This window comes from Botryllus schlosseri, chromosome 10 (genome assembly GCF_051294905.1).
Source record: "Botryllus schlosseri isolate E-star chromosome 10, Bs_hap1, whole genome shotgun sequence".
NCBI lineage: Eukaryota > Metazoa > Chordata > Ascidiacea > Stolidobranchia > Styelidae > Botryllus > Botryllus schlosseri.
This window is the reverse complement of record NC_137245.1, coordinates 21,600,672-21,615,092: the sequence shown is the minus strand read 5'-3', so window position 1 is coordinate 21,615,092 and position 14,421 is coordinate 21,600,672. Positions and strand designations below refer to the sequence as shown.

General features: G+C 41.2%; 1 protein-coding gene across 2 annotated transcripts; it reads left to right on the top strand.

Annotated features, from left to right (window-relative positions):
• Positions 1–665: 665 nt before the first annotated feature.
• LOC145448977 (ankyrin repeat domain-containing protein 66-like) lies at positions 666–9,026 on the top strand. 2 transcript variants are annotated; one of them, XM_080327438.1, is made up of 6 exons: positions 666–3,434; positions 3,979–4,096; positions 4,958–5,068; positions 5,167–5,312; positions 6,819–6,926; positions 7,874–8,102. In XM_080327438.1, exons 1-5 carry the CDS (start codon positions 3,200–3,202, stop codon positions 6,890–6,892), a joined length of 684 nt encoding a protein of 227 aa, XP_080183564.1. In that variant the 5' UTR covers positions 666–3,199; the 3' UTR covers positions 6,893–6,926; positions 7,874–8,102. The 2 variants fall into 2 exon arrangements, with proteins under 2 accessions (XP_080183564.1, XP_080183563.1); XM_080327437.1 differs by lacking the exon at positions 6,819–6,926 and having other exon boundaries at positions 673–3,434; positions 7,874–9,026.
• The last annotated feature ends 5,395 nt before the right edge of the window (positions 9,027–14,421 follow it).

The following is a 14,421-nucleotide window of genomic DNA, read 5'->3' as shown; positions in this document are numbered from 1 at the left end:
TTACGTGAGCAGAGAGGGGATAAAAAATTGATAGCAAAATATATGCAATTCCCGATCATATTAGCCGATTCAAACACGAATTGTGTAAATTTTTTGCGCTTCGCGCGTTTAGTCGAAATAAGGCGACGCACTAAACAGCAGATCCAATGTAGCTGATTAAGTTGCAGGGAAAAGGCGTACGGGCTCAGCGGGGCTGAGTTCTGGGGGGGGGGCAAGACCAACGTTATTTTTGGCGGGGCTGACAAAGTGCTGTTACGGTCCTGGTGGGGAATGAAGGCCCGGAATAAATCTAAAGTGGGGAATGAAGACAAAAGGTTGGGAACCACTGCTCTAGGCCGAGGTGGATGTTAGAGTAAACAGTAAAGGCTCGCTACTGATGCATGTCGTTCGACATCCTCCTATCAGTTCGTTACATCGCATTGTGTCTTATCGCATTGTACATTGTGTGTAACTTGTTCAGATGAAAATTATAAGCCAATGATTGTTGTTGTTGTTGTTATGTTGTACATTGACAATGTGTATTGTGTACGCACAAGACGCAACCAGACTTCCATTTCTCCTAAGCATTCATTTCGACCTCTGTATTATTAGCAGAGTGCAAATAAAGTAAGCTAATCGTAGCCTTTATATTTGAGTAGATGGATACAATATGAGGATATTTAATGGTTCGAATTCCCACAGAAGAAACAACAATGGCGCACACTTGTTATCTAGAGCGTAAGTCGCTAAGATAGGCCATTGTTGTTCGAAGGAATTCTGTAGCAGTTGATTCACAAAGGGCGTTCGAGTAGCTCAGGACCGCAGAACATGAGACCGATGTGCTTTCCTATACCTAATTACCTATCGTAAGCATCCAGCACTTCAAATCGCATAGATGTCAGATTTGTATATCGATATATGAACTTAGTAGTAGCATAATTTGCTACCTATTAGCACATTGTTAGCAACCTGCCGTACTTATTGCAGACATGTCACACATTTGAATTAATTAGTGGTGATTTTGAAGACTCTAACAAAGAAAATTAGCTTTATTGAATATGAACTTCGTATAGTACGTAAGTAGCGGCATGTCACATAGTAACCTAACGCTACAGTTCGTATTGGCTAACACGGATCTATTCATTGTATATATATAGCCACCCTGTTTTCGTAGTATATCAGTATTGATATAATTTAGTTAGCAGTACTAGTTATATCCCACCGAACACATAGACCTGCACACTGAACATTGTCAGAATGCACATTGCTCATAATGCTCAATTGCTATAGCAACGATCTGGTATCAGGCCGGGGTGAAATATTTCTTTATAGTGAGTTGCTTTGTCCACTATTGTCAGCAGTGAGGGTCGGGCATGTTTCATCCCTGTTTTGGGTGTACCTGTACAGTATTGTTATTTGAGCCGATCCTATATCTTCAGTCGACAGAGATCCTACTATGGACCATGATTTCGAAACTTGAGCATATAACGTAGTCTCAGCCAATATTGTCTTCGTGTCAGCTTAGCTTTCTGTGGCTCTGTAGTATATTGGCAATTGATCAGCATTCTGAAATCTACATCCAACCTGGCCATGTCTCTTTCGTACTATACAAGCCGGAAACGCATTGCTCCAGATCAGTGGTTTCCAACTTCCTTATAATAAAATCCTCAAATAAAATTTGATAACACGTTGTTTAGTAAAAACTCGTTCAAGCTTGGTGAAAGTTGACACCCCGCTTAATTGATAGTGACGACCCATGTACCAGAGTGATATGCCGGATGCCACAGACCCTGCAGCTATTTGGATATTTGAGGGCAATCAATATACCTCGAACGTCTGATAGTAGACAATCGCATTTCACTACAGAACCTCTGTCTAGTGCAGTGGTACTCAACCGGGGGTCCGCGAAGTATTTTCTGGGGGTCCGCAAAGCCTCTAAATTTACAAAATGGTTGATAACCTTATTTATATTTTTTACATTATGAAAATTACGAGGCAGTTTCGCTTCATTACTTGTAGAACTCACATCAACGGTATGGCCATCTGAGATGAAATAGCTTGCCGTGCAGACTCATTTTAGTTGGTAAATTGCCAATAGCCTACTGCATGATACAAAAATTTTGCTGTATCGAGATGTTCTGTTGGGTATTGTGTAACAATAAATATAGTTGGATTAATAAATTCAATCACGATGACATCGAAATATTCACAAAAGTCCATTTTCTCGTGTGATGTTGGCCTACATAACCATTTTACATAATAACTACAAGATGAGCTGCTAGATAGAAATGAGCACGCTTGACGATATATGTTCAATAAAAAATAATTTTGTCAATTTTGGTACCACAATTGTAGCGATCATACACAAATGTGTCGTCGGAAGCGTTACGCATTAATATATTACATTCGCCACCATCTTTCTTTGTCTCTAAACGTATTTCAAGAATTGCAATTGCAGAATTCGCTTTGAAATAATGAAAGTCAACCCAATTTCTACATAAACAGTATGATGTTATTTTCAAGAAAAGCCATGTTGTTGTTGCTGTTGTTGTTGCTGCCACCGACTTGTGGCACGGCCCACTTCTAGGCTTTGTAGTACACCCGATCAGATGGCTAGGAGGAGCCTAGATAAACCTGTGAACTTACCACTACGCTATATCCCGTGTCATCACTGGTTATCTTGATTTCAAAATATATATCTACTCAGAGATATATCGAACTATATATCCCTGTATCTACTGTATGTAACTTTTTTACAAGTGGGCCTGTTCCCCAGCAGAAGCCCCTCAATTCCCCACCGGTTGGGAAGCTACTCCATATCGACATCCGAATAGGAAAGTGATTGCCATAACATTATTTTCAAATAAACATGTCCCTTGTTTAAACTTTTTGTTCAGCCGTGCTCTCTTACTGACGAAAAATGACACCCTAGTTGACAATACAGTGCTTTGGGAGAGTGAACACTGCAGAGCATGGACTGCTGGAGAGGTGTTTCCTGTTATGCAACCCGAGTTATGCATCTATTGGAATAGAAGATCAGGAAAATATGTTAAATGCATGTACAAGACATATCCAGTGCATATATATCAAATGAAATAGAAAGAACTTCATGTTCGCGTATGTAGCCTATGTATCGAAAGTCACATGCTGTTGTATAACATCTTCACAGTAACTGACGCCATATGATCTTTATGTAAAACCAAGTTCTGTGTGAGTTGTGATGACAGACAGAAGTGATCGGAGACGATCAGCAATGCCACCATCGTCTCCGTTGGGCACAGCAGATTCATCGAAAGAAGCCAAAGGGCTCAGGCTTTCGGAGCTGCACGAAGTGTGTGCGACCGGGGATGCTGATAAATTAGAAGAAATGCTAAAAGCCGGCAAGTTTGAATCGATCAACTACAAGGACCCCGACTGGAGCGAAAGAACTCCTCTACACTGGTGTTGCATGCTAGGTATGCATAATATGTGACGACTTCATTCGATTCAATCGATTGCTCCTGCATTCTTGCAGATTGAATTGGCCTTTGTCTTGAATTGGCCTCTGTCTTGAATTGGCCTCTGTTTTGAATTGGCCCCTGTTAGGGTGCTGAATAATAATCTATCTATTCTATTGCATGCTGGTCTACATGTGTTCAAGATGGGTATACAACATTATAGAAGCTACCCATTGTCCAGCGGAAAAATTTGTTCCTCCAATGCCACGACAACATAGCTGAGATCTGTGCAAATTAGGATATTTGGAAATTATAAACCTATTCTGCATTTCTGACAGGACTCGATACCCAAATTATCACACTAGGCGAAGATTGCTCTTTGTTATCCTGTTTATACCGTATTGTGTGTTGTTTTAAGCGTGCATGCCAGATTTCATGACTCGTCCAGTGTGAACAGTCCTCGAAATACCAGATGTAATCGGAAATACCTTACCATGTTTGACAGAGAAGGGATCCAACTGAAATATCGATATTTCACTTGCTACCACTTTCCTGTTCGTAGGTAAAGGGGATATGGTCAGAAGACTCATCGACAAAGGTGCGCACCCTGGACTTCGGTCAACGTCCGGTTGGACTGCAGCTCATTTCGCTGCCGAATCAGGCAAAACCAACGTTTTAAGGTAGGTTTATATGCCAACCGCCTCACAATTCACGTATTCTGTGCAAATGTGCGGAAAAGCCAAGCATCTTGCTTTTTTGGACATCATGTGGAAAACTCACCGCTCTAGCAGACAAATTGTTACGAAGGTATCTTGGCTTTGAAGCTAACTCTCCATCCCCTATAGCCAAGGTTCTGAGAAGGTACAGTCCGTGTTGGGATCACTTTTGCGAGAGCTTTACTCGACTGTAGTTTACTTTGATGGTATTATGCAAAATTATATCAGAACGCAATCGCATGCGTGGCTGAATGCACGAACGGTAGCGTGTGTGAATGAGGTATGAATATTACCCGAATTAAATGACAAGAAGGCGGAAAACGATGAAACGATAACCAATTCGAATGTATACGTTGAAAAAGAAACCAAACGTCACAATTTTTATGGTGATAAATTCTCTGCATGATCGGTTTCACCTACTCGACCTAAATCAGAGCTTCTTAACCTGGGGTCCATGGGTCCCTCGTGGACTAGCTCTAAGCGGCCCATCAAAGGCTAATGTTTAAATTACGGCCATAAATCTACATTGTCCTTTAAACATATCTTCTTATTTTGTCTCATTTATTTATTTTGTCATCGGTTAGCCTGGTAGGCAATAACTAGACCAGATGACAGTATGTGACCATTACGGAAGTGATGACCATCAGATTTCCAATATGACCACATAACAAGTTTAGGGGTCCGCGTCAAATAACAGGTTAAGAAACGCTGCACTGGAGCTGCACGTAATGATATCAATGGCATTGTTCTGGGCCCGTACCTATATATTTTAGGAATGCATCATTGCTCCGGTTGTGCGCCAATTGTTTCGATTGAAATGTTCAGAGTTCTTCATCAAATGAATTCTCCGATGGACCGTATGGACTTGTACGGCGACACCCCCAAGCGAATAGCACAAATTTACGGACACAAAGAAGCCACTGATTTTCTGAACGTGTAAGATACTCATGTGTTTTCATTTCCGTTATCGTTTGCATTTTTATTTCATTCATTATAGTTGCTGAAAATATTTTTGTACCCGGGCTTTTGTATAGGGCCGAACGAGAATACAGAGAAAGAAGAATTCAAAACGAGCGATCGGGTGAGGTGGCACCGCATGATGACGAAGATAAAGATTGGTGTCAAACGAATAATATAAAACCGGTGGACTATGTACCTCCGGAGGAGCTTCTTGCATTAGGTATGGATAAACTCTGGGGCTTTCGCCCATGTAGGGTCAAATTGTCCTGTACAACATATCTATTTGAAATGGCTAGCATTACGACTTTTCCCGATTATTCTGTTATTACGTTACGCATTATTGGTATGATTATTACTCGGCACGATGATTCGATTACTCAAATCTGAATCCAGTATTAATCTTAACGACTTTAGGGCGGAGATAATAAAGTCGGCTGATCCGGGAGAATGCTAATCATGTGATTAAAAACTGCTAATCGGGACGCATTTTAGGCGGAGATAATAAAGTTCTTTGATCGAGAAGAATGCTAAGTGTGTGATTAAATACTGCTAATCGCGACGCGTTAGGTTGGAAAAGGTTACGCGCGATGGTTAGTCGAGCGAGGTGTCCCGAGTTTTCAATCAAGTGGCGTTATCTGGTTGCATCATAATACGAAAACGCGCTAGGCTGCTATAGTTGTCAATTTGTTGAATGAAACAGCAGCCTGTTAATAACGATACTGCCACTGCAATATCTAGAATTATCATCATCGCGAAATCAAAATCGTGTCAAATTCGTAAGGTACTGCTAACAAATGGATTATAGAATATTGATATCGCTCTGCAATGACGTGTACATAATTCGCTGATTTCTTCGTGAAGCCATTACCAAGCTAGGAGACAGACAATCGGTACCGTCATTTTCGGAAATATTTGCGCGTATGAATGATACTCAGTGTACGCAGTTTTCATAGATAACTAGTTATAGTTTGTGCCAGTTTGTTAACTCGTCAGATTAACACTAACTTTATTCGCCGCGATCAACCGGCTTCTTTAATCCTGGGTTGATAAATCCTGACGAACGCGATAATCGACTTCATTGCTAATCCAACTTTATTATCTCCGCCCTAGACGAATAGCGTGAGGCGATCTTTTCGTGAACTGAAAATATGCGTCTCTAGTCATTACGAGTTACGGCACTTTCTTCCTGCAGTGGCAGCCTTGAAGCTCAGCATTGGCATAAAACCCTATGAGATAGATACAGTCGAAAATATCGAATTATCTTCTCTATGCAGTGTAACTGGTATTATTTGTGGTCGCATTTAAAGTACGTATTTGAACTTTCCAATGTATCCATATAGTTACGGCTTCATAATGAGAACTACTCGAATACTCGACTCGTAATAGGCCTACTTGATTCGGAATCCGATTTTGCAAAGCCCTCATTATTACGTACAGTTGACGTCACATATTAATTGGATAAAGGTGCAACGTGGCGTTGAACTCTGATATGATCATCATTGATCAGATCATCCATTACTAAAATAGAAAACATAGTTATAGTGATTACGCATAAATAAATGTTGTTGTGATGGGAAAACTTTGCTGGTAATTTTATACAGAAGTGTAAATAATTGCCAAACTTCGACGGATTTACATTATATGAACTTACGAAGTCATAAAAGGATAAAAATCATCCAAAGTCTGTTAACAAACCAACCAGTATTTTTTGTAACGTTTTGTATAGCGGCTGCTCGGAATAGTCAGCCAAAGGCAGTGAAACGCTGTCTGAGGCGAAATCACACCCGGCAGGTGTTGTAAAAGCGGCAGTGCATGTTCAGCTATTGGCGCTGAGGTGGGTCACTGGACTTGATACGTAGTCACATTCACTAACCAATAGCATTTTCGTTTAGAAATGCTCAGCGTGCTGTAGTCCAAGAGTTACTAGTGTATTGTATGGGCTTGTTTAGTTTGAGAAACGCTATTGGCTGATAAGTACAAAGCAGTAGAGAAAACTAATGTTTGTCTGCTAAGTAACACTCTAACTGGAAGCCTATATGCAGTATGCGTGCACTCGTTACGATATTGGAATGATAGTGTTTTCGCAGTTTACCAGCGAATAATACATTTAATTCGCTTCACGACCCCATTCTTCCTGTCTGCGACAAAACTAAAAAATGTCACATAGCATACAGCATAGAAGCATATAACATTGTACCATGTAAATATGTCGTTATAGTGAGAATGTTGCTGGTCTCGCTTTCATTTTGAAACGTTCAATTTTACTTACTTTAACCTCAGAGTTGGTCTAAGTAGGCGGAGTTGCTACTCAAGTAGACGTGACGCCTTGAATTCCTACTCAGGTACAAGTAGGAGTAGCGATTTCTAATGCATTTCAAAATTTCCTTCAAGTGGAAATAGAAAATCAATGTAGGTTTGACCGAGGAGTCGATTGCTCTCTGCAGTTAATCGGAGGTGGCTATTCTTTGGAAATTGCGGTATGTATTTTCCTGATTGGCGAAAAACGAGTAATGATTCTCCAAATATAGGTACAGTTTTCAGATTATATTTAGTTGCCCTTATACAGGGACGGGTTCGCAAGTAAAAAGTGGAAATACATCGTTGCTGACCACATTTAATCGTAGTGTAGCGCGGTTGGACGCTTGCCGTTAATATTTTGTAAGCTCCATATATTTGATTGTACTCGTTTATTTGAATGCATTTTGCAATCAACTTCCGAAAATTAATAACATGAAATGTTTACTATTTCGCTCTGAATCGACTCGACTCTCCCGTTTTCAGAGTCATTCAGGTCGATGCAGAGCGCCGAAGCGTCACCTAAGCGCAGCAGAAAAGCGCTGCATTACGGCAAAGATCGCACTTCGCTTGAAAGTAAGAAATCGGGAAGATCTCCGAAGACGACGCGGCGAAGGTCCACTGAACCGAAGTCCCCTCACAGCAAGGGTACCGATAAGAAATCCACGAGAAGTCCAAGCACTGGGCGAAGGAACAGCAAGCAGAACTCTACTTCGGGCCGAGTAAATAAATAACCGAACCTGACGTTATCAAGACTTGCAATCGTCGATCTTTGCTGCTTTTCGCGTGGTTCGCTGCTTTTTATATATTCTGAATACCGTGCTGATTCTTACTGGCTGATAGCTATACTAAACAGTATGATAACGCACATGCTGACAGAATGGCACCATATAAAGGTCGAAGGAGAAGAAATGCCTCGGACTTCTAGTCAATTACAAAGTATGTATAGAAATAGGTTGACCAGCGATGTTAACGGTTAGGTTTTATTCGGAGTGTATGGCCAATAACTGGGATTTCGCCGCGTTGACGCAATGATTATTGACGACCGTCCACTCATGCACTTTGTAGCCTACACTTGGTCACTGGTCGCGGCACCCGACTTAGCCGTAGATGATGAGTTAAGAGAAGAGGTGAGTATTATCAGCGAACATTGTGGTACTCAATGCGGAGAATTCAAAAATGTCGGTGGCATATAAAGAGAAAAGGACCGACCCAAGCACTGAGCCATGGGGTAGCCTACACCACAGTTGACGAAAAATAGCGAACTATACTTCCGTCCATCAGTTCACTGTGATGGACGAGCTTGACGCCAACCTATACGCAGGGCCGTGACAGCACTTCGTCAGCCCCCCCCAAAACGTTGGTCCTGGCCCCCTCCATAGGGTGATAAACCTAACTTTTGGGGGGCTTCGCCCCCCAGCCCCCCCCTCTGGCTGTCCGTTGTTTACCGCCGCTTATCATCTATATTGGGTCTCCGTTTCGTGAGTCAGTTTTTATCGACTAAACGCGCGAAGCGCGAAAAATTTCTATAATTCATGACTGAGTCGGGCAATATGATCGGGAATTGCATATATATTGCTATCAATTTTTATCCTTTCTCTGCTCACGTAATCAAATTTACCGGTAGAGCAGAGTGAGGTGTGTTTGAAAGGGTAGGACCCCTCAATAATAAATAAACATCTCCGGGTGTATTGTATACCCGTTGGCAGGAAAGAAACAGCACTTCGTCAGGCCCAAAAAAAACTGGAGGCTTGGGCTTCCATAGGGTGACAAACCGGCCCGCCAGGCCGCCACCACGTTGTTCACGAAATTACAGATGTACTGCTTAGTAAGCCAGCGCGAAGTGCGAAAATTTTCGATAATTCCTGATAAAATCGGTCAATAAGATCGGGAATTGCATATATATTGCTATCAATTTCTTGTCCTCTATGCCCAGCTGCTCACGTAATCAGATTTACCGGTAGAGCTGAGTCAGGTGTTGTCTTGGAAAATGTAGAGCCCGTAAATATTAATTAAACATCTTCGGGCAGGTGGACCCATTGGTATGACTTCGTTACATGATGTTATTTCGTGACCTCCTGTCTGCTATATCAAAAATATACAATCGCCCAAACGTACTAAACTAAAAGATCAAACGATTTCAAATTGGTATTTCTTCAATGGCATATAATTTTCCCTGCGGGGTGGTATTTGTCTTGTTTGGTTCAGATTGCCAAGATAGGAACATTTAGGTGCCAGTCATTTAGACGCCTATGGACTATTAAAACCACATGTATTTTGTATATATAACGAAGTTTTCGGTCAGCATAATTTTCGGCCAAGGTTTTCTCGCTGCCGATCGTTCTGGCACACTTTTTGCAGTCGCATGTTACATGACCTAAAACTTTATATGTCTTGGTGCGTCGTGACGAGGTAATGGCCAACGCTGATATGCCCATTTCTATAAATCTTGCGTATTTTTCCTTGTGGGAAGAGTACCCAATATTCAAGATACTTGGCAACTGGAAATCGCGCGCAGCGCGAAAAATTTTTGATAAAGTTGCTTAAATTTTCAAAAAATACTCTATTATTTATGCTAATTCACGAAATAATTTTGGGCCCCCTTCGAGCTCGCCCCCCCCCAATTGGGGGGTTTGGGGTGCGGCAGTTACGGCCCTGCCTATACGATTAAATCTGCCTTGGAAATGACTCCACCGCTGGATGGTCATCATCGCAAATCAATTGGAAATCATGGTCGCTTTGCATCAATATTGCCGAATGCTGGTATAAATTTTATATTGATGTAAATATAATTAATGCGGAGAGATTTGGTTACAGAGTTTTTTCATGATATAGTTGTTCTGGATTTACAAATGACATGCATTCTGCAGCATGATATGGTCTTCAGCGTGAGGCGAGTGGCGATTATTTACAGGCAGATATTATTTTGTGATATAGGCCTAGCTGGTTGAGGTCATGTACCATAAGTTCCTGAGACTTAGGAACACACATAATTTATTCAGTTTTTCATCGCACTCAAGAACTAGCGTCACTGTTATTGCAGCAATCCACACGCCCGATAAATCAATATATAATAGTATAGACATGGGAATATAAGATAACAAATAACTGTCGCAAGTTGATAATTGAGATATACCGCCAAAGAAATGGAATGATGAAAAGTTGTTGTCACTAGCTGTCGCCAATCGGTTGCTGCAATTTATTATTCAAGATGATGTACAGTAGGCTACACAGTACACATACACATGCAGAGCGGGTGAGAGAGAGATATGATATTCTTTTTCGCCTGCACCATCGAGATGCTTTGACGACGGAGTTGCGATACGGCCGTGAGGTCATCTAGTCAGCGCCCTCGTTTTTTTTCTCCTCCATGCTATCCGTGATTGCTGAGCGCCTAGCATGATAGCTGCGGATACCAATTTTCGAGTTTTTGGTATGACACGGCCGGGGATCGAACCCACGACCTACCGATCGAGAAGCCGGACACATAACCATTACACCATCTCGCTGGATACCACTAGGACCGAAACTACACCTCGCCAGCCCCGCCCCCGAAAAAAACGTTGGTCTTGGGCCCCCATAAGGAATTTGTCCCTCCGACCCCCCTTTACAAAAAGCCTTTCAATAATACCAGGAATGAGTGAGTTTTAACGTATGACAGAAGTTTGCGTTCGCAAACGAAACTTCGTAGGTTGTACCCCTGAACCTTGCAGTGGAATGAATGGAAGTCCCGGCAATGTCAACGTCTGTGATCAAAACTTTAAACAAATGCGCATTGGCAGAGGTCTTAGCACACCATGGTATGCAACACTATCTTCCCATTCTGACGAAACCAACTATTCATCAATCAACTATTAGTGAGAAAAAATAGTTATAAATTTTATAGCAGCCTTCAATAAAATTGCCTTCTGTTAAATGGGTCTCATCTAATTTTCAGCTTGCTGCTTGCCTTTTTCTATACTATCTTTACTTTTTATTCAGTGTGCAGGCCTCCTCTTTACATCGCCTAGGCCAAGGTGGGTGTCTGATTCAATGGACTCCAAGTCGCTTCGACACCTTCCTATCTTTTCATTGTATCGCATTTTTGTGGTGTTGAACCGATAAAACTGCTAATAAACCAATGATGATGAAAAAAAAATCATTCCGTCTCACGGTGACAAAAAAGGAAACCTTGCGATTGTCCACCTAAGGTTATCGAAGACACTATCCATACGATTGCCCTCCGCCACATGCCACTTCATTTTGTCGCTTGCGTCTTATATTCTCTGCATTACTTTTCATTCAGTGTGCACTGTGCATGCCTCTACTTTACTTCACCTAGGCTAAGGTGGGTGTCTGATATTAAAGGCAACTCCAAGTTGTTTCGACACCTTCCTATCTTTTCATTTATCGCAGTCACGTGATGTTTTGAAACGATGAAAATATTAATAAACCTGATTGATTGATTGATTCAAAAGTCGCTGTCATCATCGTTCATCCGGAACTTTATCAGGGTTGAAATTTCTACGGAGAGCATTCAAACATACATCTAGCTAAAATCCGCCAAAAGAAACATACAATTGTAAAGAACTAGTTTCATACAACAGGTCTACCATAAAATTATAAAACCTTGAGAACTCAGTGTATCTTCTGATACAGCCCTAAATCCAGATTATCCCCCAAAAAATTCCACCAAGGGGAGAATTCCACCCCGGTTGGGAACCACTGTTTTAAATGAAAGCGCTCATGAAGTTACGTCCGCACAGTTGTACAATGTAAAGTGTATGGCAGGAACATAGTACATACATGAATGCAGTCAGGGGGAATTAACGAGCTCAAGGGTAATTATATATAAGCCTATATGCTATATATATTTTGGATGAAGTCATTGTAACGTAATTCAATTTTAGAACGGCGCATTGACTGTGACGTCATACGTTCGTTTTCAGTGTGCAGTGCACGTTCGAGGCTTGCATACCAACCCTTTACCGGAGGTGGTCAGTAACGAAGTACTTCTACTTTTTCGAATTACTCAAGTAGTTTTCCTCTACTTCTGGTACTTACTCAAGGAGATCCGCTTCTCGCTACTTCTACTTCTACTTGTATTTCGTAATATTTTGTGATCTACTTACTTTTCGCTATTCTCAGTTTGTCAAGTAGAAGTAGTTTTATCCTCCAATCAAGATGATAACCTGAGGACTTTTGAGGCTGTTTTCATGCAGTATCAACATTTAATTTTCAGAAGAGTTGAATAAAGCCCAGTATTTTCGTCGCGCTTCGCGCGCAGTGGTTACTGAGTAATCAGTATGATTTCACGAAAGTATCGGTGAATATAATTTAACTATAGCGGGTTGGCGTGGTTCCGTTCATACCGCATTGTCGCCCTTCGCCCAAATGAAATATTTCATCACAGTATATAAGGCTCATCATAACGTTTGAAACTGATGTTTCGCAATCTAGATTTACTTATGTCGTAATTTAACAGTGCATGGCGTGTCCTAATCTGACAAAGTGCAGGACTCTGATTTTTTTTTAGTTTCGGAGCTGTTTTAGCATACCCACCTTCGAAACTTTGAGTGCGCGCAGACTCGTCAAAAATTAGAGGAAGCATTGCTTATAATATGGGGGAGGGCGCCATACCATGATATTTTCTAAATCATGCTGTTGGAGGAAACAGAGGATTAGTATCGCATTTCCATTTCAATACTATCATTTTCATCCCATGATGCGGACGAATGTTTATGCTGTCGAAGATTAGATACCTCCTGGTATGCATCAATATGAATCAAGCTCTGCACCTTTTGCATAGCTCAATTTGAACCTTTTTACAGCCCATGTGAACGAATTACGATCGTTTACACAACTAATTACTTCCTTGAGTAGATTTAAAGTCAGTGAATTCTAATTCTACTTCAAGTAGTTTTAGGCTGCTTATGGAAAAAGTACTTCTACTCGTTCTTTAGTCTATTTTTTTCGTCGCTTCTTCTACTTCTACTTGAGTAACTTTCTTGACTACTTTGACCACCTTAGCTCTTTATCAATTACAGAGGTGTGGTAGATGAGGGAAGGGCTAAACAGAGTCATCTGGGAGGTCTATTGCTACTAAACAAAAGAGTGGCAATAACAGTTTTTGATTAGCTCACCGCGTTTCTTACGATGATACAAATCGACTCAGACTGATATGCGATCGCTATTGCTGTTTTTCGAATAACCTCGCTGGGTGATGATCAACCTGCAGGTTGCCTGACCGAATGACCCCGGCCGGCCCGGCAAATTGACTCACGCAACGTACGGGTGACAAAGGCGAGGCTTTTCGAATTGTGGAATTCTTCAGATTTGCTATTCACATTTCGACTTATACTTTTGAAAACAATCAATCCTTTGAAGTCGTATGAGGAGTATTTCTTCTGTCACGCTTCGAAAATGTTATGTTATTTTCTCAGCATCTACGAAAATAACTGCGGAAATCGAATGTATAAATTTCACTTTTCTTTTTGAAGCTTAATTCCTTTTCGTTGTGTGTGGAATGTGACCTACATTTTGCAAAACACAGCGAATTATGCGGGACACGCTGTAATTAACTTCGACCGCTCGGCACTTGATTGCCCGAAAGTACGTTGATGGAAGCGTTTCTTAGAAAATAGTAAAGACTGAAATGCATTATAACTTCGGGCGGAAAATTACACCTTAAGCAGGGCCATATATTTTCCTGTATTGACATTCGCATACTTCGATTGGTCGCATTCACATATTTTGCATACATATGTTCCAGCTCACCTTGGCGCTTATATATGTCCTTATTAACAGCGATGACACAGATATATACACTACACATATTACACACCATCCAATAAGAAGACTTTAAGTTGCCATGAAACATAGAATGATCATCTGGTACGTGTAGGAAAGGCTATCGAATTTGATAGATTAATATGTCAATAAGATGATACCTGCGACAACCAATCCATATTACCAGTGTCGGGTCTGAACAGTGTGTGTGCGACTGTGCGTCTCCTTCCTAGTCCAAGTAAAGTAGTTCAATGGAGCGCAAAGCG